The sequence below is a fragment of the Caretta caretta genome, chromosome 1 (genome assembly GCF_965140235.1).
Source record: "Caretta caretta isolate rCarCar2 chromosome 1, rCarCar1.hap1, whole genome shotgun sequence".
NCBI classification, from domain to species: Eukaryota; Metazoa; Chordata; order Testudines; family Cheloniidae; genus Caretta; species Caretta caretta.
This window is the reverse complement of record NC_134206.1, coordinates 258,697,344-258,725,184: the sequence shown is the minus strand read 5'-3', so window position 1 is coordinate 258,725,184 and position 27,841 is coordinate 258,697,344. Positions and strand designations below refer to the sequence as shown.

The following is a 27,841-nucleotide window of genomic DNA, read 5'->3' as shown; positions in this document are numbered from 1 at the left end:
CACCGTCCCGCGCTCTGACCTTTCTGATGTCCCTCTCCTTAACTCTTACCTTGTTTTATTTACTGATGGTTCCTGTTTTCGAGATGACCAAGGTCGTCTCCTTGCAGGATACGCTGTAGTTTCACTCTCTGAAACCCTGGAAGCTGCACCTTTACCTTCTGTAACCTCAGCACAAGTTGCTGAATTAGTTGCCCTCACCCGTGCCTGCTTTTTGGTGGAGGGATGCTCCGCCACCATTTACACTGACTCCCGCTACACTTTTGGAGTTGTACATGACTTTGGTACCCTCTGGCAAACTCGGGGTTTCCTTACCTCTGCCAGTACCCCTATTAAAAATGGACCCTACATCGCTGCCCTCCTGTATGCAGTTTTACTTCTGTCTGCCCTAGCTATTGTTAAGTGCCCTGGCCACTCAGTGGCGGATACTGATGTTGCTAAGGGTAACGCATTTGCTGATGCCTCTGCTAAACATGCTGCTGCCATAGAACCTTCCCCAGATGCATTTCTAGGTTCCCTTTCTGTTTCTATACCGCCGCCGTCCTTCACTGACCTCACCCTGCTCCAAGACTCTGCCTCAGAAACCGAGAAAGAATCCTGGGTTGCCCAAGGTTGCTCTCTACATCCTGATCCTCTACTGGCACCTTTGTAGACCCCTTTTCACGCTACCCGTCTCTGGCTGACCTGCTACACGATGTTTCGCATGTCGGAAAGGAGGGGATGGTCTCTGCTGTAACTAAGACAGGATGGTGGGCCCCCCATTTTAGCTCCAGAGCAACCAGCCAGCCTGTAGTGAGAAGCATCTAAGTTTGTAAGGGCATTGAAAGTGTTAAGATCAGCTTAGAATGCATTTTGCTTTTATTTCATTTGACCAAATCTGACTTGTTATGCTTTGACTTATAATCACTTAAAATTTATCTCCGTAATTAATAAATCTGTTTGTTTATTCTACCTGAAGCAGTGCGTTTGGTTTGAAGTGTGGCAGAGACTCCCCTTGGAATAACAAGTCTGGTACATATCAATTTCTTTGTTAAATTGACAATCTTATATAAGCTTGCAGCATCCAGTGGGCATAACTGGACACTACAAGTCGGAGGTTCCTGGGGTTGTTTCTGGGACCGGAGATATTGGCTAGTGTCATTTGGTTGCAAGTATCTGGGAGCAGCTTACATGCTATAGGCCATGCGTGAACAGCCCAGGAGTGGGGGTTCTCACAGCAGAGCAGGGTAAGGCTGGCTCCAAGAGTCAAGGATTGGGGTGACCTAGCAGATTATCGGTCCAGATACCACCAGAGAGGAATGTCACACCTCCCCCGCTAATTTTCCTGGGAATCATGGAACTAAAACCTCTGTAAAACACTCTGACAATGTAGGCAGTTCATGCTTCTAAGCCTCCTTGTGGAGGCCCCCTTCCCTCCTCACCTAGTGCATCCAGTTCCAACCCCTGATTTTCATACAGTTTTCTTGTTCCAATTGTCAAAGTCAGATTCAAGGCTCACAGAATTTGTCAGACCACCCTGTTTATTCGCAAAGCGCTTTGCCAATGCACCCAGATATATGTGAGCCCCTCTCTGAGGCTCATGCTAACTTATTTATACAATTAAGCCAAAGCCAATTTAACATAAGAGACAAAAGGAAGCAGAAACTGACAAATATACATACATATCTTATTTGCATACTAACGTTAACCAATCTCCTAGCTCAGTAGGAGCTCTAAGTTAATTAGTTTGAGGACCCATTGTCTCACACTCCTTAATGTTTCTCTTCCTGACAACTATATTTCAACAAACCCTTCAAGTAGCATTTCTTTAATGAATTATAATTTCAAAATAATTCATTCTACTTTCACACCATGGAGAATGGCAGCCCTGGGCTCCCATTCAGATAAGCCAATTATACTCCTTCTCTGTGAACTGAAGCATGCAGCCAGGTATCAAGGGGACCCTGGTCAGGCTCTTTGCTTAATTAACTGTATGAAACCCCAGTTCCCCTGAAACCCCAGCTAAAGGATCAGTTTCTCTAGGGAGAGAACTGACCCCCTCCCCCCCAAGCCAGTAGCCCAGCTGGGATGTACCACTCTCAGTTTCCCAGGTGCACTCCTCACTCCACTCGCTCCAGGGCCCCTGGTAGCCATCCATGTGCACCCTTGCCCGCATTTTCCCGCTATATTGTGTGGAGGGCTCCAGCATCTGCAGGGTGAAGATGAGGGGAGGCTCGTCATTGCTGATGTTTACACCCTGGGCATTCTGGGAAGAGAAGAGATGGAGAAGGGGTGAGGAACTCTCTGTCCCATCCACCCACATCCCCAGCAGAGTCCTGGGCTCCCAGCAGTACCGTCACCTACCTCCAACGAGTCACCAGTCTTCCAATACAAGAATTCATATCTCTGGCCTATATAGGCATAGCTTAGGATCTGTTTTGTCCATCTCAGCTCATACTCCTGCTCTTTCCTCTTTGTCATTGTCACGTTAACAGGCGCACGTGGCTTGACTAGAACACAAACAACACGTTAGGAATATGCATCCATCTCCCAGCTTATCTTCCTGCCCATTCCCTTTCCCACTCTGGGCTGTGGGCAGGACTAAGGATACGCTGGTGCGAAACTTGTTGCCTGAGCAGACTAGCACCAAGGACGGCTAATAGCAGTGTCCCCGTCTGACACATCTCATCTCCACACGCCCATTCTGTACCTCCGCGCAGCAGTGCTCTGTTGGTGCCAGTCAGGAGCTCCAGTGCTGGGAGCTTCCTTTACCAGCCATCTGTCCCACCCATGCATCACTGTCTAGCTCTCTTGTTAACCATTCCACTTCTCTGCCAACCCAAGCATTTCCTAAGCTGGAGGAGAAACCTCCAGATAACCCTGGGCAGAGGATCCAAATGGGCTCTCACTGTTTTTGTAGGCTTTAATCAGTTTCTCCTCCTTCTTGGGCCGGACAGTTATGAGGTACTGGCTCAGCCTGCTGGGGTTGGTGACATTGATCTCACAGCTGTGGAACAGGTAGTGGCTGCCAGGCAATTCCTCCTCATGGACTGGAGAGCATTCTGTCTCTCTGGGGAAGAGAGCAGCCAGGCCTGAGTGAGCAGGAGGGATGGTCAGATATAGGAGGACAGGAATACGCTGCCATGGGCAGGTCACTTACTCTGATGCTGGTGGGGTTCTGTAGAAGAGCGTGAACAAGACAGAGCTGGTGACCTCTCTCCTCACTTCCCAGCTGCACGTTAGCCGATCAACCCCATTGAAGAGGCAGCGAAGGTTCTTGGGCTGAGCCTCATCCTCTATCGAGGAGACAGTGGTTAGTGTACCTCTGGGAGGGGCAGGGCTGGGAGGGATGGGGAGGACAGTGGAGCTGGGACTGATTGTGACCATTGAGGGAAAAAGAGAAAACTTTTAGACGTAGTCTACACTACAGAGTTAGGTTGATGTAAGTCTGCTTACATTGACCTAAGTAAATAAGTGTCTACACTAAAATTTCATTCCTGCTGATTTAAAGCACCTGCTATGCTGACTTAATATCTCCACCTCCATGAGCAGCATAGAATTTAGGTCGATGTAGTTCGGTCAAAGCAGTGTCAGTGTAGACACTGCGTTACTTACATCGGCTGTTAGTGGCCTCCAGGAGGTATCCCACAATGCTCCATTTTGACCACTCTGGTCACCATTTTTAACTCCATTGCTTAGCAGCCAGGTACACAGGAAGCCACCCCTCCCCTTTAAAGCCCTGTGAATTTTTGAAGTTCCATCTCCTGTTTGCCCGGCTTGGAGAGATCACCTAGCAACTCTCGAGCATGCCTAGCAACTACCCCGCTGACCATGCTGGCTACATGCTGCAGACACGCTCCTGCCTGGAGTACACTGGGATGCAGGGGGGGGGGTCGGATCTCTTGGGTCTGTCAGGAGAAGAGGCCGTGCAGGTGCAGCTCTGATCCAGCCGTAGAAATGTCAACATCTGGGAGAAGATCACTTGGGGCATGGAGGAGAAGGGCTACAGGAGGGACCAGCAGCAGCATCATGTGAAAGCCAAGGAGCTGTGGCAGGGAGGCTAAAATCACTCTGGTGTGTAGCCGCAGACCGGCCATTTTTACAAAGAGCTGCATGCCATCCTCAGTGGAGACCCCACAACCACCCCAAAGAGCCCCATGGATATTTCAGAGGAGCCCTAGTCACAGGCCCCTGCCATGAACAGTGAAGACGAGGTGGAGGAAGAAGAGAAGGAGGAGAATGGGGGACAGGCGACTGGTGGTTCCAGCCTCACAGTGAGCCAGGACCTGTTTTTGAGTCCTGGGCAGTCCAGCCAGTCCCTACAGTCCAGCACAGGCGAGTCTGATGCAGGGGAAGGAACCTCTGGTAAGGCTGCAGTTTGCTTTGAAATTAGAGGGATGGAACCCCCAAAGTAGCAGGACATATCTGTTGATTTACTCCTTTTTTACTTAGGTTAGAAGAGGTAGTGAAGTAACCAATAGAGATAGTGTTGCTATCTGCTTTTTATTCCCCTGTAGAGTTAGGCAGAAGTGTCCCCACAGAACAGTTTGTTTATGTGCACCAGGATGTCCCAGGAATCCTTCATAGAGATCTTAAGGAAACTTTACTGGAGGTAGTCTGCAATCCCCTGCTGAAGGTTTCTGGGGAGGGCTGCCTTATTTCTTCCACCATGGTAGGACATTTTCCCACACCACTCAACAGACATCTATTCCATCTCCGCCCTTCCCCGGTGGAAACTTTCCCTCCTTTGCTACACGGATGTTATGCAGAACACAGCAGGCAGCTATAACCATTGGGATTTTTTTCACTGAAATGACTCACTTCTCCACTAGAGTGAGCAGATAGCAAGTGTGAAAAATTGGGATGGAGTGCAGGGCAATAGGTGCCTATATAAGACAAAGCCTTGAATATTGGAATTGTCCCTATAAAATCGGGACATCTGGTCACCCTATTCTCCACTGTCAATGAAGATCTCATTTTGGTGTCTCTGAGTTGGAGGGCTGGGGCGAGCTCTGTACACAAATCCAGGCATATGGCCTTGCACATCCGAAAGTTCTGCAGCCGCTGCGCATCATCCCAAACACGCATGACAATGTGATCCCACCAGTCAGTGCTTATTTCTCAGGCCCAGAACCAGCTCTCCATCATATGCAGCTGCTCCGTAAATGGCACCAACAACTTTGAATTGTTTCTTTCTATGTCCCACAGTAATCTAGCCTCCAAGGAATCATCATAGAAACCACAACTGCATTAAAAAGGCAAGAAGAAAAGCAACAGGGCAGTCTGCAAAATATCTTCAGTGTCTGTATACCAATGCAAGGAGTATGGGGAATAAGCAGGATGGACTGGAAGTCATGGTATATGAAGAAAATTATGACTTAATTGGCATTACAGAGACTTGGTAGGACACCTCTCATGATTAGAGGGATATAGTTTGTTCCAGAAGGATAGGTAGGGGGAAAAAAGGAGGCAGCATTGTGCTGTACATCAAGAATGTAGACACTTGCTCTGAGGTCCAAGAGGAAGTGAATGGCACACATACTGAGAGTTTCTGGGCGAGGACAAAAATGGAAAAGCATAGTAGCAATGTTATGGTGGGGGTCTATTATACAGCACCAAATCAAGAAGAGGAAGTGGATGAGGCATTCTACAAGCAGGTAACAAGATTAACTAACACACATGAGCTAATATTAATGGGGGATTTTAACTCCCCTGATATCTGCTGGCAGACTATTACAGCAAAACATAATATGTCCTTCGAAATCTTAGCATGTGTAGGGGACAACTTTCTGATTCAGAAAGTTGAAGTAACAACTAGGGGGTCATCCATTTTGGGCCTGGTATTGACCAAAAGGGATGAATTAGTTGTGAACATGAAGGTGGCCGGGAACTTGGGAGGAAGTGATCATGATCTGATAGAATTCAAGATCCTAAGGAAAGGAGGACATGAGAACAGCCTAAAAAGAACACTGGACTTCAGAAAGATAGATTTCAACCAACTTGGAGAAATAGTAGGCAAGGTCCCATGGAAAGACCAGTTAGGAAGAAAAGGAGCCAAAGTGGGCTGGCGGTTTCTAAAAGATGTAATATTAGAGGCTCAACATCAAGCTATTCTAATGCAGAAGAAAGATAAGACGAGTCACAGGAGGCCAATGTGGCTGCGCAAGCAGTTTTTTACCTATCTAAGAACCAAATGGGACACATCCAGGCAATGGAAGGAGGGGCGTGTCACCAAGGAGGGTCACACATGGGAATAGTGTGAGTGTGTAGGGACAAAATCAAGAAAGCCAAGGCAAGAATGGCATCTGGCAAGGAATGTTAGAGACAACAAGAAAGAATTCTACAAATGTGTCAGAAAAATCAGGGATGATGTGAGCTGCTGTTCAATGGAGAAGGTGAGCTGGTAACAGAAAATAGTAGGCACTGAGCAGCTATGCCTTCCTTTGTTTCAGTCTTTCACAGAAAATAACATGTGACTGGATGACTAGTGTAGTTACCATACATAATAAAGAGGAAGGGATGCAGATCAGAATAAAGAACACATCAGAGATCTTTTGACTAATTTGAATGAATTCACGTCAGCAGGGCCAGATGCTATTCACCCCAAGGTGCTGTAGGAATTAGCTGAAGAAAACTAGGAGCCACTTGTGATAATATTTGCTAACTCATGGATGACAGGAGAGGTCCCGGAAGACTGGAGAAGGGCTAACATAGTGCCCACCTTTAAAAAGAGGAGCTGGGAACCATCGACCAGTCAGCCTGACCTCAATTCTTGGGAAGCTACTAGAGCAATATTTAAAACATTCAGTTTCTGAATACCTGGAGGATGAAGGGTGATCACTGGCAGCCAGCATGGATTTACTAAGAACAAATCATGCCAAACCAGCCTGATTTCCTTCTTTGACAGGGTAACTGGTTTGGTGAATGGGGGAATGCAGTGGACATAATATACCTGGACTTCAGCAAAGTTTTGGACACAGTCCCACATGACATTCTGATAAGTAAGCTGGAGAAATGTGGACTCAGCGGAACTACCATTAAGTGCATGCATAATTGGTTAAACAACCACAAAGAGTTACAATTAATGGAATGATATCGGATTGGAAGGGGGTCTCAAATAGGGTTCCACAAGGATCTGTTCTGGGTCTGGTGTTATTTAACATCTTTTTACATGACCTGGATGTAGGAATAGAGAGCATAGTGATCAAATTTGCAGATGACATAAAAGCTGGGGGAGTTGCAAGCACTTTGGAGGATAGAGTTAAGATGCAGAGGAATCCTGATGAATTGGAGAATTGGGCAATAGACAACAAAATGAAATTTAACAAAGACAATGTAAAGTGCTACACATAAGGAAGGGGGGAAAATGTACAAATACAGACTTGGGGATAACCGGCTTGGCAGCAGTACTGCTGAGAAGGATCTGGGAATTGTGGTGGATCACAGCCTCAGCATGAGTGAGCAACGTGAAGCTGCTGCAGAAAAAGGTTGCATTAACAGAGGCGTAGCATGTTAGTCAAGGGAGGTGATAGTTCTGCTCTACTTGGTGCTGGTTAGGCCTCAGCTAGAGTATTATGTCCAATTTTGGTCACCAATGTATAGAAAGGATGGAGAGAAACTGGAAAGGAGCCAGAGGCAGGCAACAAAGACCAAAGAGATAGAATGTAAGCTCTATGAGCAAAGGCTGAAGGAACTGGGTATGTTCAGATTTGAAAAGAGAATAAGGGGGGACATGATAGTGGTCTTCAATACTTGAAAGGCTGCCAAAAAATATGAAGAAAGGTTGTCCTCTCTTGCTACAAAAAGCTGGACAAGAGGCAATGGGTTCAAACTATAGCATAGCAGATTTAGTTTAAATCTCAGGAAAAACTGTAAAAACAGTAGGACAATGGAACAGATACCTAGAGAGGTAATGGAAGCTCATTCTCTGAAGGTTTTCAAAGCAGGCTGGATAGCCAACTGTCTTGGATGGTTTAGATACAAGAAATCCTGCATCTTGGCAGTAGGTTAAACTAGATGACCCTTGCGGTCCCTTCTAACCCTATGATTCTATGTTTCCCCACGGCTCCTCTGGCAGCTCTGCAAACATTGCAAGATCAAGCGCCGTGTGCTCACAACGCTCATCACAATAGCTACCCACGGTGCACTGCTCTCTGCATCTGATGAGGATGCGCAACACCAACACAAAGAGCATAGTGTGGACACACACAAATGATTTAATTACTGTGGAGGCTGTATGCCAACGTAACTTCGATCAACATAATTTAGTAGTATAGAGATGCCCTCTGTTTCAGGGTTTTCTATAGGAGCCCAGAGCATTAAGCTGGTCCATTCATCCAAAAGATACAATCCACGTATTGCAATACACAGAGAGACCGGCCTCTCCTGAGCCCACATTCCAAAACCCACCATCTCCATTGGCACTCACTGGCCCTGTTGCTGAGAGGCTGGATACTGAGCACACCTAGAAGGGTCCCATCAAAGCGAGGGGTTTGAGGTGCAATGGCAGGGGAAGTGTGTATAAGGAGCTTCTACTGCCCCTGCGAGTGCTGCACTGGGACTGGTACCTGTGCCGTGGGACTAACCAGAGAGCTGAAGTTTCCACGGCTCCTGCTCTGCTACCTGTCAGTGACATCAAATTCACTTCATATAAGAGAGCACCAGTGAAACGGGACCATTTTCATCAAATTCCAGAGATTTTCCAATGTCATCAGTTCAGCCCCCAAATCCTTTGGAAGCAAAACACAATATCCCTCTGCTGCCAGCATCTCATCACGTCCCTCCTTCCCCCCATGGCCCCTCAGCCTCCAGAATTACCTTCCTGGGACCTCCAGGACACAGCAGTGCTCCATTCGCTGGACTGCCCAGACCAACCAGCGCCCTGGCTCGGCTTGGATCGCACACGAGCAACATAGGTGCTGCCCGGCACAAGGGCATCACGCCTCAGCAGGCAGTGGGAGGCGCTTGCGACTGACACCGAGGAAGATTTCTGTCAATGGGGAAGAGATAGCAAGGAGTCAGGGGCGGTGAAGAGAGAAAGAGAGAGAGAGACATGTTAGAGAGGCATGGGAGGATCCATTTCTTGGCAATTCTGCTCAGCCAAGCACAGCCAGCACTGTGATCCCTGGGTAAGGAGGAGCCAGATGCTTCTTGTGCAGGGCTCATTGCTCTTATAGCACACAGGCTGCTTTTTAATTGCTAGATCTCTGGTCTTAACCAGCCAAGGCCATGGCTGGATGGCACAGGACTTCTAAGATGCACACACAGCTAGCTGCAACGTGCACGGACCCACGGTCTGGGCCATTCAGGTTTCAGAGGATCGGCTGGGTTCAGCAGCAGCCGAGCAGGTTTCAGAGGATTGCAAAGGGTTGTCTTCTGCAACCAAGAACAGCACATGCCAATGCTTAAGCATATCTCATTCCTACCTCCCAGGATTCCCACTCCCGCTTGTAGGTCACTTCAAACTCCAATGCATCATATACCCAGTGGCTTCCCTTTCTCTCTCCAGCTGCTTCCCAGGCCAGCAAGAAGTTGCCTGCTTCTGTGACGTTGATCCAGAGCTTCTGAGGTGGGAGGGGCTGGACTGGAAATGAGAAGGGACAACATGGGTTGCAGTTATTAGTAGATGGGGATGGGGAGTGGGCAGAGGGCCTGTCTAGTTCTTATCTCCGTAAGGAAGGACCCAGATCTGCCTAACTTCAGGCTTTTGTGGGATTTATCAGGACTGCTGCAACAAAAAAGAAAAAAAAAATCTAAGGCCTGTTGGCACTTGGCAGTGCAACAAGTAGAATTGCCAAGGCCATAGTGAAAATAGTGGTGAGCGGAACAGAAGGGTAATAGGGAATTGAGTGCTTTATTCATTTAAAGGTGAAGTCATATTAATGAATATTTTTCTGAGTAAAAAGGTTTGTTTGAGATCAGTTTTTTCCTAATGGCAGAGACACTCAGCCAGTGCAAGAGGGTGGGTCAACTGGGAGGAATACATCCGCCTTTTCCATTGTAGGCAGGCAAGGAAGGAATCCGTCCATCCATCATCCTCTAAGTGAGAAATGGGAACACGGGCCTCACAATGGAAATGAAACTATTCCTGGCAAGATAATAGGCTGACATACAGAAGTAAGGTTCAAAGTTAGAGATCAGGATTCTTGACTAGGGTTAGGGGATCAGGCAGAGGAAGAAGTATTAATTTCAAAGGATCTCAGATATTCCTGGGGAGAAGAGAGCGGTGGGTGTCTCGCCCTTACCATTCTGGAAGAGGCTGATGTTCAGCTTGGCCTGCAGCAACCGATCAGGTTTGAAAGTGTAACTGTCATGCACTCCAACAGCAAAAAGGGTGCTGTTTCTGTGGCAGCTCCAGCCGACACAGAAGTCCTGGCAGACAGGCAGCCTCTTGGCTCCCTGAGGCTCACATGGGATCTGTGTGCTTCTCCTGTGTGTAAAAAGAGAGACCTAGGAGAAGCTGATTTAGGTACAGATAGAAAATCCAAAATTAGGCTCCTGAGACTTTCCCCACATTCTGTTCTAGTCTATATAGATTCTTCTGCTGCACTCATCATCGTAGCATCTGAGCGCCTTCAAGTAGATCATTAAGCAATGTGACTCCACCTCTGTCACCTGTGGCTGGGTCTCTCATCCTCTCCCCAGGGGGAAAAGCATGTGAAGTGCAGTGTCTCGTGTTGGTAGGGATTTTTTTTTAAATATACACATGTTGCTATGTATTTATATTAAAGAAGGCATGTCAAAGAGATAGTCTCGCACTTGGAGTGGAAGGTGAGGTTGTGACTGTTGTTAAGTTTCCACAGAAGTTGATTCCACAGTCTCAGACTGGCCCCTGAGAAAGCTCTGTCTCCAGCTCAGATGAGCATTACTCTTAGTGACAAGAGTTCCATTGTGCCAGAGGAGCAGAGTTGTCAACCACAATTTTTGTTCGAGAACGTTAGATGGCCCATTAGATGGCTTGCGCCCCAACCTTGGAGAGTCTTGAAGATAAGGACGAGACCTTTAACTTGATTTACACACTGTAAGGAGAGTGATCACTTTAGATAAGCTATTACCAGCAGGAAAGTGGGGTGGGGGGAGAGAAAACCTTTTGTAGTGATAAACATCCATTTTTTCATGGTCTGTGTATATAAAAACATCTTCTGTATTTTCCACAGTATGCATCCGATGAAGTGAGCTCTAGCTCACGAAAGCTCATGCTCAAATAAATTGGTTAGTCTCTAAGGTGCCACAAGTACGCCCTTTCTTTTAACTTGATTTGAAATTCTGTGGGAAGCCAGTGTAGAGAGCGGAGGACAGTGGTGGTGAGTTCCTGGTAGCCTGAGGAGACACATTGCAGTGTCTGTACTAGCTGGAGTTTCCTACACACTGAAGGTTTCATGCCCAGGTACTTTGCCTTGCTGTGGTCCAGCTGAGAAGTGACAGAGGGGTGAATAACTGAAGCCAGGTCCTCTAGGATGGGACCGAGTCTCCCAGCCAACCAGAGATGATAAAAAGCGTTACTTGCTGGCGCTGCTATGTGGGAGCTTAGGGTCGGCAAGGAATCCAAGAGTACTCCTCAACAATGGACAGAACTGACCGATTGTGGGTATGTGACTTCAGCCAAAAGAGACTGCACTGTGGGCGCAAACTCTTCAAAATGCTTTCCTCTGCCCACCAGCATCACCTCTATCTTGCTCTGGTCCAGCTTCAGCCAGCTGTTCTTCACCCATGAGCTGGTCTCATCCAAGCACTGGGACGTCTTGGTGGTAGTGGTGTGCTTGTGTGCGGTGAAGGGTAAGTAGTGAGCTGTGTTTCATTGGCATATTGCTGGCACTAGTGTCCATGTTGTCTGACTAGTTCACACTCATCCCAGGATCCATCCTCACAGCTCATCTTCTGATTGGACTCCAGAGCATTCTCTCCAAGGTCAAGTCCTTGTGCGGGTTCTTTTTCCAGAGGTGATGGGCTCACTTAGGTCCCAATCCAAAGCCCAGTGAAGTCAGCGGGAGTCCCTCCACTGACTTCAATAGGCATAGGATCAAGCCACTAATGATTTCAGCATCTCTTCCCCAAAAGACAATAGAGATGATACCTTCCTATTCCCCACCACTTCCCCCCACTCCTAAACCCTGACCTCTATTTTCCTTATCTCCCCATCTCTTGCTTTCCACACATCCCCTTTCTGTCCCTCTCCCTTTCTGCCCACCACATCCCTCGGGGCCTGATGGCTCAGTTCCCCTCTCAGAAGGAAACAGATGTGGTGGGCAGATGCTGAGGTACACAGCCCAGTCACTCTGTGAGGAAACCCAATTGCATAACTAGGCATAACCACTTCTCTTTTCACAGCCTCTCCACCCATCCTTATTTTGCAGACATGACCTCACCAGAGCTATGTTCCTTCTGACGCTGCAACAAAGAAGAGCCAGGGGAAAGTTTGGGAGCAGGGAACCATCCCTCTCTCTTCTGCTGATGAATGAACCTCAACCCAACTGTATTCTAATGCCTCTTTCTCCACTCCAGGTGCAGTAAGCTAACAGGCCCTGCCATCACTCACAACTGGGATCCCCCAGAAAAATCAAGGGAGAGTGATAGAAAAGGTAATGAAAATAAACTGGTCAGCGCACCTTCCCGTATCTCCCCATCCTTCCAATGCAGACCTAAAAGAGTCTCCAAATTCCACCCCCCAGCAAGGCCAGCACAGGTGTCCACATGCGCCTCAAAGCCGGCTGCCAACTTGGATCCCTTTCCCTCCTCCCATTCCCAACTCTTAGGTTCAGCAGCCACAGGCCTCTTATGTCCTTCTGCAGCAGAGCAGGGCTCAGGCACTTACTTGTCTATATTGTCCTCATAGTGAAGAGTCACATTGAGGAAGCGACGTGCCTCTGTGCACTCCTGCCATGTGCAGGTCGTCTGGGAGGTGTAGTCATTGTAGCAGCGCAGGCTCTGCATCGGGAGGCTCTCTGCAGGGCGAAGGAAAGCACAACGCTGCCGGTGGGTCATAGAGATGGGCAGTGAGGAATAACGGGATGTGCACACCAGTGCCATGGCGGGAAGGGCAAAGATGGGGGAAGGAGGCGCGAAAGGGTAAACTCTCCCGGGAGTCCCTCGCATGTCAGTTAGCTCATGTGTCAGGGATGGCATGGACAAAAACCTCCCCCTCCCCAACGCTCACAATCCAGAGGCTGGAAAAGAGAGGTTTACTTACCAGGAGCTGTGGTAATGAGAGAATTGTCCCTGTGCATTCACAGTCTGGCTAACTTGTGTGAGTCTCTCAAGATTTTGGTAATTAATTGATCTTTAAATATTCATGGTAAATAGGCCTAATGGCCTGTGATGGGATGTTAAATGGGGTGGGATCTAAGTTACCCAGGGAAGAATTTTCTGTAGTATCTGGCTGGTGAATCTTGCCCATTTGCTCAGGGTTTAGCTGATCGCCATATTTGGGGTTGGGAAGGAATTTTCCTCCAGGGCAGATTGGAAGAGGCCCTGGAGGTCTTTCGCCTTCCTCTGTAGCATGGGGCATGGGTCACTTGTTGGAGGATTCTTTGCTCCTTGAAGTCTTTAAATCATGATTTGAGGACTTCAATAGCTCAGACATAGGTGAGAGGTTTTTCACAGGAGTAGGTGGGTGAGATTCTGTGGCCTGCGTTGTGCAGGAGGTCAGACTAGATGATCATAATGGTCCCTTCTGACCTTAGTATCTATGTATCTATGTATCTATGAGTGTCGGGCTACTGAGTGTTTTTCTTAAAGCCCCAACATCTGCACTGAGGTTATTACCCGAGAATCTCACTTTTCATGTACAAAAAGTAAGTGTCTGACCTACACGGTTGGGAAGAGAAGCTTGAAGGATGAGCCCTAAATACACCAATGACAAACGACAAATCATCCCCACCTGTACCCCCGCAACTGTATTCTCATTCAAATCTCATGATATTTAAGTCACTCTCAGGATTTTTTAGGCCTGACCCTTGATTTCTGAACACTGGGGGTTGGCAGTTCTGATTCGCATTGTGGGAGTCGCCCTGGTGGTGAGCACACACAACTCTCGTTGAAAGCCATGTCTGTGGGGGATGCATGAGCATCCTCAGAGTGTCATGGGTCAGACGACCTCCTCTGCATACTGGAGTGTGCCCACCAACCGCCTCCATTCCTTCTCCTGAACTGCTTTATTATTGTTGAATTATTTCAGAAGGTGTCGCTAGCAGTAATGCACTATATGACGTCACATGATGTCAAGTCATGCCATAAAATGCCCAAGTGAAGGACTCGGCAATGAAGAGGGCTGTCCTGGTGTGAGCATGGGATTTGGACCTGAGAATAGATCACATAGCTTAATAGCCTCAGAGGTCAGATAGGCCTGGAGACTTGGGTGTCTTTCCCTGAGCGTGTGAGAGATGAAAGCCCTGCCAATAGCACATTGGGCTGGGGAGTGTGATTGCCCCACCACATCAGACATCAGACATGCACATCCACCTCTGGAAAGAGAGATGTGCATGAGGCACCTCCTCTGAAACCCGTTTTAGGGTCTGTACAGGGTCTGGGCTTGGTGCAGAGCTGGGGCAGCAGGGGCTCAGAGGGAACATTGAGGAATTTGGAGAAATTCCTCCCTCTCTAAGGTACACTGACCTAGAACAAAGCAACAAACAACTAGCTCTAACAGTGGTGGGCAAACTACGGCCCGTGGGCCGCATCCGGCCCTTCAGATGTATTAATCCAGTTCTGTGTGCCTCCTGGAAGCAGTGGCATGTCCCCTCTCTGGCTCCTACGTGTAGGGGCAGCCAGGGGGCTCTGTACGCTGCCCCTGCCCCAAGCGCCACACCCACAGCTCCCATTGGCCAGGAACCACGGCCAATGGGAGCTGTAGGGTCGGCACCTGCGGACGGGGCAGCGCACAGAGCAGCCTTGCTGTGCCTCCGCATAGGAGCTGGAGAGTGGACATGCCGCTGCTTCCAGGAGCTGCTTCAGATAAGCGCCACCTGGAGACTGCACCCCTGACACCCTCCACGCTCTAATCCCCTGCCCCAGCCCTGATCCCCCTCCCACCCTCCGAACCCTTTGGTCCGAGCCCAGAGCACCCTCCTGCACCCACAACTCCTCATGCCCAGCCCCACCCCAGAGCCCTCAACCCCCTCCCCCAGCCCAGAACTCCCTCCTGCACCCTGAATTCCTCATTTCTGTCCCCACCCCAGAGCCCGCACGCCCAGCCAGAGCCCTCACCCCCTCCCACACCCTAACCCCCAATTTTGTGAGCATTCATGGCCTGCCATACAATTTCCATACCCAGATGTGGCCCTTGGGCCAAAAAGTTTGCCCACCCCTGAACTAGCTCTAACTGTGCACAGATGGGGGATTAAACCTAGAAACAGGAGCAGTCAATGGATATGACAGAGGGTCCTGTTTGTTCTCTGCAGTGGTAAAGAAGGAACTAAGGCAGTTCAGAGGGATGGACACTCCTAGACATGGGCCTTTGACACTGACACTGGTGACTTACTCTGTCTCCCTGCCCCTCACATATTCCCCCCTCCTCTCTGTCTCTCTCTCACACACACCTCACACAGAGTCATCCTCCCATTTGTCCACACCTCCAAATGGTTATTCGTTCACTTACACTCCCACCCGAATCTACATGTCATTCTATCCCTCCATGCTCCTTCAGAGGTCTGTCTATCCCTGCACTGCACCTCCAGTTCATCCACCTACTCACCAGCCGGCTTGTTCACACATTTGCACAATAGCCCACCTGTCCATCCATCCATCTACTCACTCTCCTGCTCTTCCATCCATCCATCCATCCACTTCTCCATTCATCTACTTCTCCATTCGGCCATTTCTCCATTCAGCCATGCACCCTCCCACCTGTAAGTCCATCCACATTTCCATGCACTTACCATACCATCCATTCATATAAACAATCGCCCTCTTGCCTGTCAATCTAGTCACCAACAGATACATCTGGAATGGCAGAGGGAGCAGTCGAGCAGAGGAAAGGGGGAAAGAAGGAAAGGGAATGGAGGAGAGTAAAGGGACTGGAAGGAGGGGAGGGAAAATGACAAAAAGGGCAGGGAAGAAAAAGAAGCTGAAAAGAAACTGAAACTCACCGCGAGATTCTCCGAACCTGAAAGCCCAGCACAGAGCCAGCAGAGCACTCCAGAACGCCTTCATGTTCATGCCAGCCTGAGCCCACCAGCTCAGTCCTGCTCCCTGTGCTCTGGGCTGGTCGCCGGCCTGGGGTTCTTGTACTCACACTTGTTCACTGCTTCTTTGTCACCTGTTAAATGTGGAAGCCAAGCTGTGATGGTCAGGTGGGAGAGGTTGGGACCTTCTATGAGATACAAAACCTCCCCTCCCTGCACTGAGGGGACCTTTCACTGATCCATCAAGGCCACAAGGAACCATTAGGTCACCAAGTCAGACCACCTGTAGGACACAGGCTGGAGAATAGAATTTACTTCCAGGACCGATTCATTGCAGGATAGAGGGGAATTCAGTCTCCATGTTCATTCACCACTGGGCTTTCCCCACACATATACACATCTCCCTCATTTGTTCTCAAGCCTGCCCTAGAGACTCACCATCCTACCCTACCCCACCCCATCTCCCCCACTCATATACATCTCCCCTCTCTTGGGATGAGATGGGGATTCAGTCTTCATGTTCCTTCAGTTCTGGGCTTCTACCCCATCTGCTTCTCCTCCAGCAAGCCCGCAGGTGAGAATTTCTTTGAAGTGATTCCAACTGGCAGTTTGCAGCCAGCTCCCCGGGAATTGCTTTGGGACCCTGACCCACAGGCATAATCCCAAAGGAGCTTTAGTGTCTCTTTTTGTGGGATCTAGCATTTAATTCAGTGGTGCAAAGAGCATGGCCAAATTCTCCACTGGGGTAACTCAACGGAAGTTAGAGTTGCACCACTGGAGAATGTGCCCCCATATTACTGCTTTCTAAAGAGCATGACAGACGCCCCCCGCCTTGGCCCCAGCCACAGAGCCACGCCTCTGTGCTCTGGCGATGTCTGATCAGTGGCTTTTTCCCACTTTGCGGGAGCATGGAGTTGGGGAGCCATCCAGAACAACCCCCAGCTTCCTAAATGCCATTTCCTTTGATAGAATCTGGTGTGCTAGACAAGTGAACATTCACCACAGAGAAGAGATCCCACTGTGACTGATGGCTCCAGAGCTCGTGAGCCCTTGTCTGTCTGGGGACAGGCTCTCTTTGCCACGTACCCTTCCCCCAGTAAAGGCGGAGTTTTCTCACCTGAGCCAAGAGCTGCCGGTGGGACAGCCGCCTCACAGCAGGTGGATCGCTGGCCCGCTCAGTTCTCAGTTCCTGGCAGCTGGAGCGTCTTTACGCATACAGGAATCAGCAATGACCACGGCTGTCCAAAACTGGAATGGATCCCCATAGGAAATAATGAACCTGGGGTATTCCCTACGCCTTTTGCCCTCTGAGGGCTTCCACACCCCTATCTGCCTCCTTTCAGGGAGTAGACACAGTCCTGAGCACTCTGGATTTGGAGGGTGAGACTCAGACTCTGAACTTCCTATTTTTGCAGTTTGTTTCATACCCTCGGAGCGCCTACTGATGCAGTTCTTAAAATCTGGGCGGGGAAGGAAGTATTTCTCTTTTCATTGTTATATTGTATTGTTTCTGATTAAACAGTTTCCAGGAATCAGGGGACATGGTTTTCTTGAAATCAAGAGTTATATGCTGCTAACAGAGGCTAGCCCTTGCTTCCTACCTCCTTGCCCCCTCCCGCCAGCCCCTCAGACCCTTGGGAAGAAGACAGAAGGAAAAGGGAAATAGTTCCCTCCCTTCTTGTCCCCTGTTTGTTTCATCCACCTGCTGTGTCTTCCCATAACCTAGGTTGTAGATCTTTGGGGGAAGGGATTACTCTTTACTATATTGACCCCTGGAGTCCCAGTGAATTCAGTGAGCTTTGGATCATACTTTAAATAATAAAGAGAGCACAAGAGGAGCTAGAAGAAAATTAGAGGGTGGAAATGTAGGATAACTCACCCAAGAATCCCACATGGTTTTAAATACAACTTCCTGTAACTACCAATTAGCCTTCAACCTAGAGGCCCATGAAGTGGGCTACGGAGAGTTGTGAGTGTCAAAGATGGGGCCCTCTGAAGCCTAGCAGCCCTTTGGCATGGTTATAAGGGTCAAGGTGGGGCATGAAGGCAGACTGGGGGCCACCATTCCTCTGAGGTTGGTTGTAAAGGCATTTATAGGCCACGGCTGGGGCAGTGTGCAGTGCAGTGCCCAGGGAGAGTGTGTGTAAGGGGCACGGCGTGGGGTTAGTGGCGACAATGGCAGGCTATAAAAGGCTATATCAGACTGAGTGTTAGGACACCCTGTAGCCCAGCAGCCCCGTGAGACAGGCTGCAAGGGACCAGAATGAGTCAGGCCCAAGTGTAGGGCTCCACTTGCTACAGGGTACATCTGCACTTCAAGCTGGGCGGTGACTCCCACTTCCAGGAGACACACTAATGCTACTTTAAAAGACAATACCGACGGCAGCGTGAGCAATGGGAAGAGCTAGCAGCCCCCAGTGTGTACCCATCCAAGACCCCAGGCGCAGTGAAAGTATATGGGAACAAGACCCTGGGAATCGTTCCCTGCATAGCTTATCAGAGGGGACTTTTGTGATCATCTAGTTTGACTGCCTAACTCAGGCCATAGGACTTCCCTGAATTAAATGCCTCGATGAACTAGTGCAGCTCTTTTAGAAAAACAGCCAGTGTTGATTTTAACATTTCCAGTAATGGCAAATCCGCCACAGCCCTTGCTAAATTGTTCACTGATAAAAACGTTAAATAGTGTAGGGCCAAGAACAAATCCCTATGGACCCCACTTGCAGTACAGTGATGATTTCCCATTTACAGTTACTTTCTGAGACCTATCCATTAGTCAGCTTTTAATGTGTCGTGTTGATTTTGAATCAGTCTAGTTTCTTAATCAAAATATCCGGCGGTACCAATTCAAATTCAGAAAGCAAAGTATATTATATCTACACTAGACCTTCATCAGCCAAACTAGTAATCTCATAAAAAAATATCGAATCTGACAAGATTGATTTGCCATAAACCCATGTTGATTGGTATTAATTATATTACTCACATTTAATTCTTTACTAATTGAGTTCCATCTCAGCAGCTCCATTAATTTACCTGGGATCAATGTCAGATTGACAGGCCTATAATATCCAGGTCATCCTGTTTACCTTTTTAAAGTATTGACACAACATTAGGTTACTTCCTGTCTTCCGGAACTTTTCCAGTGTTCTAAGACTTACTGAAATTCAACATTAACAGCCCAGACGTCCTCAACCACCTCTTGTAAATTCCTGGACCTGCTGATTTAAAGATATCTAACTCATAGGCACTGACTCTGTGGGTGCTCCAGAGCTGGAGCACCCATGGATAAAAATTAGTGGGTGCTTAGCACTCACTGGCAGCCAGCTCCCCCCTCTTGCCCCTGCACCTCCCCCTCCCTCCAAGCATCTACTGCCTGCCGCAATCAGCTGTTTCTCAGCGTGCAGGAGGCTCTGGGAGTGAGGGGGAAGAGTGGGGATGGGGCATGATGGAGGGAGGGGAAGAACTGGGTGGGAAAGATGTGGGGCGGGAAGAGGTAGGGAAGGGGTGGGGGCTGGGGGGAACGGGTCGGGTGGGGGAGGGGCCTGGGGCAGAGCCGGGGGTTGAGAACCCCCTGGGCCTGGAGGAAGCTGGCACCTATGGTCTAGTAGCTGCTGTTTAACATCCTTCTCAGTTACTATTAGAATGGAGAGTCTTTCATCTTCATCATACAATATGAATACATCACCCTGCTTTCCCCCCCAGAAATACAGAACAGAAATGGTCATAGATAAGGCCCTACCAAATTCACGGCCATGAAAAACACATCACGGACCCGTGAAATCTGGTCTCACCCCGTGAAATCTGGTCTTTTGTGTGCTTTTACCCTATACTATACAGATTTCACAGGGGAGACCAGCATTTCTCCAGTTGGGACTCCTGACCCAAAAGGGAGTTGTAGGGAGGTCGCAAGGTTATTTTAGGGGGGGTCGTGGTATTGCCACCCTTACTTCTGTGCTGCCTTCAGAGCTGGGTGGCCAGAGAGAGGCAGCTGTTGGCGTGGCGCCCAGCTCTGAAGGCAGCGCCCCATTAGCAGCAGCGCAGAAGTAAATGTGGCAATACCATGCCATGCCACCGCTACTTCTGTGCTGCTGCATGTAGAGCTGGGCGGCCAGAGAGTGGCGGCTGCTGACTGAGGGCCCAGCTCTGCAGGCAGCAGCACAGAGGTAAGGGTGTCAATACCACACCGTGCCATCCTTCCTTCTGCGCTGCTGCTGACGGCGGTGCTGCCTTCAGAGCTGGGCTCCCGGCCGGCAGCCGCCGCTCTCCAGCTGCCCGGCTCTGAAGGCAGCGCCGCCGCCAGCAGCAGCACAGAAGTAAGGGTAGCAGCATCGCAACCCCCCCCACAATGACCTTGCGACCCCCCACCCCTCCTTTTTGGGTCAGGACCCCTACAATTATAACATCATGAAATTTCAGATTTAAATAGCTGAAATCATGAAATTTACTATTCTTTAAATCCTATGACTGTAAAATTGACCAAAATGGACCGTGAATTTGGTAGAGCCCTAGTCATAGAAAACATCTGCCATTTCTGTACTACTGACAATTCTACCATTGCTGTCTAGTAATAGACCCGTACCATTGTTGGGACGTCTGTCCATGGAATTTCAGTACTGTAGCAAAGATTTCACAGGAGTTCCTCACTGTAGTGAGAACAGGGGGAGGAAGAAGGGTCTGTGACCAGGCAGTGAGGGCGTGTGTATAGGAAAGCATGTGAGCAAGGAGCAGAGTGGAAGGTGTGCAGAGGAAGAAGGGTTTGCTTTGTATCACACTGCAGAATCAAATGATTCTCCACAGTCCAGGGTGATTTTTGCCAGATACAGGTTTCCTGTTTGCCAGAGGTCATTCTCCCTCCCTTTCCTTCCCCTGCAAAACAACCCCGCATTCACAGAATTGGCTTGCAAGATTGGTGGTGGGGGGATGTGTCTCTTCCAGTCAAAAAGAACCTTCAGTTTTCCTTTGCTCAAGTAAACTCCAGGGCTAAGTGACAGGTGATCCAGCACAAAGCTCCTAAGCCTCTAGGGGGCTTTGTAACCTGGGCCCGTCAATCAGCTTTCAGATGGCTGGCAGGTCCCTTGTCTCACCCAGAGGACAAATTGTGAGCCAATCAATTACCGCATCCCGTGTTATTTCAGTCCTCTTCTTTCCTCTCCCCGCTCCAACCCTGCAAGGCCTGGAAAGTGGAAGTTGGATTTAGTTTTGTAAAAGACACAATCTCCATCACGCTTTCAGTCCATGAAAAATACAAGACATCACCTGTGTCCAGGCTGGGTGTACACTAATTGGTTGTGGAATCAGATGTGCTTGGATCCTTCAGCTGAACGCCTTCACACTTGGCAAGTTGGAACAAAGAAGAGACTTCCAGCACAATCTGCCATGGCCCCTCCCCAGGCTGTTCTAATTAGCAGAAGTTCTCTTCCCTTCCCCCACTGCACAATGGACCAACTTCAGAGAAGAGAAATAAGTGTTTATAATTCAAAGCAACAAGCCTTTGGAGCAGGGATGCTCAGCTTTATTAAGGCTTATAATACTGTCTCACATGACCGTCTCATAAACAAATTAGAGAAATATAACCTAGACAAACTTACTAGAAGGTGGGTGCACAATTGGTTGGAAAAGTATACCCGGTAAGTAGTTATCAATGGTTCACAGTTTAGCTGGAAAGGCATACCGAGTGGGGTCCTGCAAGAATAATAGATTCTGCAGGGGAGATGCTACAATTACACCTTTGGCTCACCAGGAGCTGCTGTGGTGAGAGAGGAGAGGGCAGCTGGCTCACCACCAAAACAGCCAACCAGAGAGGGAGGGGTACTTTGGCCTTGGCCCCCAACTTCTACATAGATTCCAGCGCCATTGCCTGCAGGGATCTGTCCTGGGTCTGGTTCTATTTAATATCTTCATTAATGATTTGGCTAATGACATAGAGAGCAGACTTATAAAATTAGTGGACAAGACCAAGCTGGGAGAGATTGCAAACACTTTGGAGAACAGGATTGGAATTCAAAATGATCTTGGCATACTGGAGAAATGATCTGAAACAAATAGGATGAAAAATGCAAAGCACTACACTTTGGGAGGAATAATTAACTGTACAGATACAAAATGGGAAATGACTGCCTAGCAAGGAGTATTGCAGAAAAGGAGCTGGGACTTATAGTGGATCATCAACTAAATGAGTCAACAAGTAATACTCTTGGAAAGAAAGAAAGAAAGAAAGAAAGAAAGAAAGAAAGAAAGAAAGAAAGAAAGAAAGAAAGAAAGAAAGAAAACCAAACGTCATGCTGGGATGTATTAGCAGGAGTGTTGTAAGCAAGACACAAGTAGTAATTCTTCCGCTCTACTCAGCATGGATGAGGCTTCCACTGCAGTACTGTGTCCAGTTTCTGGCACCACACTTCAGGAAAGATGTGGAAAAATTGAGAAAGTCCAGAGGAAAGCAACAAAAATGAGTAAACATACATGACCCAGGAGAAAAGAATGAAAAAATTGGGTTTGTTTAGTCTGGAAAAGAGAAGACTAAAGGGGGACATGATAACAGTCTTCAAGTATGCAAAAGACTGTTATAAAGATGAAGGTGATAAAGTGTGCTCCTTAACCACTGAGGACAGGACAAGTAGTAATGGGTTTAAATTGCTGCAAGGGATGTTTAGGTTGGACATTAGGAAAAGCTTCCTAACTGTCAGGATGGTTAAACACTGGAACAAATTACCTAGGGAGGTTGTGGAGTCTCCCTCATTGGAGATTTTTAAGAACAGGCTAGACAAACACCTGTCAGGGAGGGGCTAGAGCAATGCTCTTCACAATTTTTGAAGTGGGGGCCACTCTGGCAAAAAACCTTCAATGTGAGAGCCACATCAACTGCTAAATTAACACACTGCTTGCTACTCCTTAATGATGTAATGTTACAGAGCCACTCATGTAACTAAAACAAAGTCTACTTGTACAATAAAACGATATTCCTTTTATAAAATAATAACCAGGAAAATATATGGAATTAAAAAGGCACCTATGCTAGTAAACTTTTTAAGAGCAGCATAATGCAAAACTTACTTTAAAAACTGGATGAGCGAAAGTGCGCTTGTTCTTCTTTGACTTCGTTCATGCGGTATTTGTAATCTGTCATCGCAATCCTAGTAAGACAGTCCAAATGTTCCGTGGTCAATTTGTTCCCCTGTTTTCTTTTCATAATATTCATTGTTGAAAATGTGGATTCGCAGGTATACATACAGACAAAAAATGACAGCATTTTTTGCACACGATGTTTCAGAGATGGATATTGTGTATCAGGAACCATGTTCCAGAAATGATAAACACCTGTCTTAAATTCAGACTTCATGTTGTCATTTGTCTGAAGTTCCACAATTTCACTCCCCAGTTTAGCACAGTCAGAACAAATGTCTATGATAACTGGTGACAGAGATGTCACTGACACATGGAAGGGGTTCTCAATTAAATGAAAAAACTCCTTGTACTCCATTACGTCTTTGAATCGAGACTCTAATTCCACCCTCAATTCTCCCACTACTTGTACAAATGAATTGTAATTGAAATGTTTCAAAAGCTCGGGATTTTCTGAGGTAACTGCTCTGAGTTTTGGAAAGTGAACAAACTGTGTGTCGGGAATGAATAATGTCGTAATCTTGTTTTGAAAAGCAGTTACGAAACGCAGCATGTTACTAGGAAGTTTCTGTTTCCCTTGCAACTGGAGATTTAGTGCATTCAGATGGCAAGTGATGTCAGTCAATAATGCCAGCTTAATTATCCACTCTGGATTTTCTAAGTCTTTCTCCTTCTTCTCCTTGCTTTCAAGGAATTCATGAATCTGAAGAAGGAGACACAAAAATCTTTCAAGGACCCTGCCACAAGATAACCATCTCACTTGATTGTGCATCAGTAGGTCACAATACTCTGTCTTATATTCTTCCAGTAATGCTCGAAACTGCCAGTGATTCAGCACTCTTGAAACAATAAAATTGACCACCTTTGCAACCAACTGCATGACACTTTGCATTTCACTATTCTTGGTGTATAATGCAATGAAACACGGCGATTTGGGTATTTCCTTTTGTTCCCTCATCAGGCCAATCAATCCATTCTCCTTCCCTTGCATATTTGGTGCACCGTCTGTACACAGTCCAAGTTATTCTCAGCAAAAAAATCGAGTAGGGCAGTCAAAATGTTTTCCCCTTTTGTTAGACCTTTCAAAGGTATTAAACACAGCAGTTCTTCCCGGAATAATTCTTCTTTGGGGAAACAAACCCAGACACACAATTGTGTGATGTCACATATATCTGTATTTTCATCCACTGCTATGCTAAAACACGGTGCTGACAAAATATCGGCGGTTAACTGTTGTCAGATTTCTTTTCTGACTTCCTCCATCCTACTCATTATGGTTGTGTCAGACAGTTTGCAGCCCTTTTATTTGCTTTAGGATTGCATTTTTTTTATTGAAATCAGCATACAGGATTTCTGCAGAAGCCAGAAAACACTCTTTAATGACCTCTGTGTCAGTAAATGCCTTTTTATGTCTTGCTAAAATCCATGCGATTTCACAAGATGCGTCTGTCAAACATCCTGCAATGGACCTTGATCTCTGTATTATTGTTTGCTGGCCTTTTAGTGAAACAGCAAGTTGTTCAATTTTACTTTTTCTTAGTGTAAGTGGGGAGGGGAATGGTCCCCCTATTGTAGGGAACTCTCCTGGCTTATACACCACCCCGGTGAAATGGGCTAGCGAAAGGATCTGAGCCCTCGCTCCCACTTCCTTTACCCAGGGCTCCCCTTCCACTCTCCCGTATGACAGAGCCCTCATAACCCCAACAAGACTGGGCCCAGGATTCCTGGGGGGCTCGACCCCCAACCTTGTTGTGGTCACTTAGGTAGGGGCTAGGGTATCCCCACTCTGGGGTGCTCTCTCTGCACTGGATGTTTCCCTGACCCACTGATCATTACATATAGTTCAAAGCAAATACAATTTATTAAGTAGCAATCAATTAAAAAAAAATAAGCAAGAAATGGGAAAGGTTAAAGGAAAACACGTCACCCGCTCTGTGGCACGGGGACGTCACAACCAGGTCTCTGGAATATCAGGGCAGTTCACAGTCTGTTCCTCACACGTCCCAGGCCTCCTTCTCAGGCCCCGGCTGTGCTGCAGGGATGCTGCGGGTCGGACACTTGCTCTGGCGGTGGCCACACGCTCTAGGTGGCAGGACCCTTCTTCCCAGCATTGCCCCCGCCTTGTCGGGGTTATGATTCCCCTCCAAGCCTGGCCTGCAGGGCTTCTTGGCTGGGGGCACCTCCCTGCGCTGGGCCAGCTGCCCAGGGTCCCCCTTGTTCTCACCAGTTGCTCACAGCACCCGGCTCCAGACTGCTCCAGCCCCAGCCCCAGCTCCAGCTCCAGCTCTATCACTCTATCTCAGCACCACTGTTGCTGCTGCTCTGCCTCCAGATCCCTGGGCTGCTTCTCTGGCCCCTCTGGCTCTGGTTGCTGCAGCTCTGCTCCCAGCACAGGTCTGCTCTGTGGCCTCTTCGGTGACTCTGCTCCCAGCACTGACCTGCTTCCTGCGCTGCTTCTCTGGCCCCTCTGGCTGGCACAGCTCTGCTCCCCAGCTCAGCTCGGGGCCCCTGCTTTCTCCTTAGCTCGACCCCACTCTGCCTGACCCAGGCAATTCCAGCTCACACGGAGGACAGGACCCCCCCAGTCTCCTGACTCCCTGATTAGCCTGCCCATCCTGTCAATCAGGGTGACGTGGAGCACTGGCCTCTCCCCATTGTTCCTGGAGGCTGTCAGTCTCAGGGTCCTGATTCCCCATCGACCCTTCCCCTTTGAGTACTGGGAGCTAGCAATCAAAACACCCCCAGTAAGTTCTAGTAAGGGGACAACAGTCCCCTTACATTAGGTTACTTCCAGGTGGGCAATTTTGTGCTGTTGTGTCATGGCATTCTAAGTTGCATGCATGTTTAATTAAGCACAAAGAAAAACGCATCAGTTGACTTGAAACTTTTAATTTTCATCTTCCAAAGCACGTACCTTTGTCTTTTCTTTGGCTGGCTCTGGGAGGGAGCTCAGGGCTGGGGCAGTGGCTTGGGGTGCAGGAGGCACTATAGGGGGCTTGCCCCGAGAGGCTGCAGGTTGCATAGGCGCCGACTTCCCCTCTGCCCGGTGGGTGCTTGACCCCCTCCCGCCCCTGGCCCCACTCCTGCACTGCCCTCACCCCGCCCCCATTCCATCCCTTCCCCAAAGTCCCTGCCCCTGCCCTGCCTCTTAGCAATCAACAGGGAGCCGCACTTAGGGTCAATGGGAGCTGCAACTGGCTTGCGGGCCTTGCAATGAAGAACACTGGTCTAGATAATATTTAGTACTGCCTCAGAGCAGGGGGCTGGACTAGATGACCTGTCAAGGTCCCTTCCAGCCCTGCATTTCTATGTTTATATTGTCTGCCCAGCAGCACCTAGCACACTGATGGCACTGTACAGTTAATATAGAAAAATCCCATACAAAAAGCTACATATAGGCCCTGATTGAGCAAAGCACTTCAGCACCTGCTTAACTTTAAGCACATGAGTTAGCCCTTTGGTTTCCATGGGACTACTCACATGCTTGCAGTTAAGCACATGCTGAAGTGCGTTGCTGGAACAGGGTCTAATGGAACATTCAAGCTCCAAAGTTGTCTGCACAAGTCAGGAAATGCCCTAGTTGAAAGGGCATATCCCATTGTTACAAGTAACACCTAAGAACACAAAGAGACTAGAGAACGCAATAGCTTGCCTACTTTTTTTCTCCAGTTTGCGTGTGGTCTGTTTTCCTGTTTCCCCTGTATAATCAGGAGAGCTGGGTGATTACGGGGTATTTTGGTTCATTGGTAATGCTGAAAAAAAATTGTTTTGGGGTCAAATGAAACATTTTGACAAGACTGAAATGTTTCATTTTGATCTATCCTCTTAAAAATAAACTTAGAGGGAATTTGGAAACAATTGTTTCAAACAAAACCCAAAGCAGTTAGTTTCAAAAATGTCAAAACATTTTATTTTGATTTGAGGGGATTTCTTTAAAAGTCCGTCCCCCCCCCTCCCCCCCGCCACTGAAATAATTCAGTGAAATTGACATAAATTTGTCAAAGATTTTGGTGTGACAGAATCTGCATTTTTTTGCCGGGGAAAATGTGAAATTTTTCATCCAGCTATTAGTCAGTTAATCAGTTTCCCCTGTTAGTGTGGCTTTTACACCCAGCAACAAGAGAAAAAAGCCATTAAAAAAAAACCCAGGAAAATGTGATTGTAAAAAACACCAAAATTTGCAGGGGATTCAAGGGCTGGTGAAGTATCTGAACCCACTCTTACTTGTTTGGGGTTTTTACAAATGGCGTAGATTTCAAATTCATGGCATCCCTTTAAAATTACACATGTAAGCTGCATGCTGCCCACTGGTGCAAGCACATTACAGTACCATCTTCAATTACAGGTCTGCACAGTATTTTTCAAATATATCCTTGTTAGCCCTTGTAGCCCTTGTTAGGAGCAGTACATGACTTTCTTGGATGGTTGTTTGTTGTTGTTGTTGTTTGAACAGCCCTGCAACTGAAAACCAATTATTGCAAGAAAATGTTTATAAAAGTGTTTTCTTCCATCCAAATTCCTCCTGCTAAAAATGTCTAAACTGATTTTGCTCAAGCTTTCCAAAAAAAAATGTACGCTTTCAGGCAAAGACCAAGCTTGGGAAATTTCAGCCCCGTAAGTAAAAG

The 27,841-nt window shown here is 47.9% G+C and overlaps 1 protein-coding gene across 3 annotated transcripts in view; it reads right to left on the bottom strand.

Annotated features, from left to right (window-relative positions):
* LOC125628187 (cytokine receptor common subunit beta) overlaps positions 1 to 23,340 on the bottom strand; it is a 38,346-nt gene extending 15,006 nt beyond the window's left edge. The window contains exons 1-12 of one of the 3 annotated variants that reach the window (XM_075123646.1): positions 23,148 to 23,340; positions 21,213 to 21,270; positions 17,212 to 17,342; positions 16,059 to 16,228; positions 12,788 to 12,917; positions 10,221 to 10,405; positions 9,402 to 9,559; positions 8,794 to 8,965; positions 3,137 to 3,272; positions 2,886 to 3,046; positions 2,341 to 2,486; positions 2,071 to 2,242 (exon numbers count right to left, since the gene is read on the bottom strand). In XM_075123646.1, the coding sequence (XP_074979747.1) occupies positions 2,071 to 2,242; positions 2,341 to 2,486; positions 2,886 to 3,046; positions 3,137 to 3,272; positions 8,794 to 8,965; positions 9,402 to 9,559; positions 10,221 to 10,405; positions 12,788 to 12,917; positions 16,059 to 16,128 (1,330 nt within the window). In that variant the 5' untranslated portion in view covers positions 16,129 to 16,228; positions 17,212 to 17,342; positions 21,213 to 21,270; positions 23,148 to 23,340. Of the gene's footprint in view, positions 1 to 2,070; positions 2,243 to 2,340; positions 2,487 to 2,885; positions 3,047 to 3,136; positions 3,273 to 8,793; positions 8,966 to 9,401; positions 9,560 to 10,220; positions 10,406 to 12,787; positions 12,918 to 16,058; positions 16,229 to 17,211; positions 17,566 to 20,676; positions 20,768 to 21,212; positions 21,271 to 23,147 lie in introns of those variants that run through there. The other 2 variants (XM_048833053.2, XM_075123642.1) reach the window with 2 other exon arrangements.
* Positions 23,341 to 27,841: the final 4,501 nt, after the last annotated feature.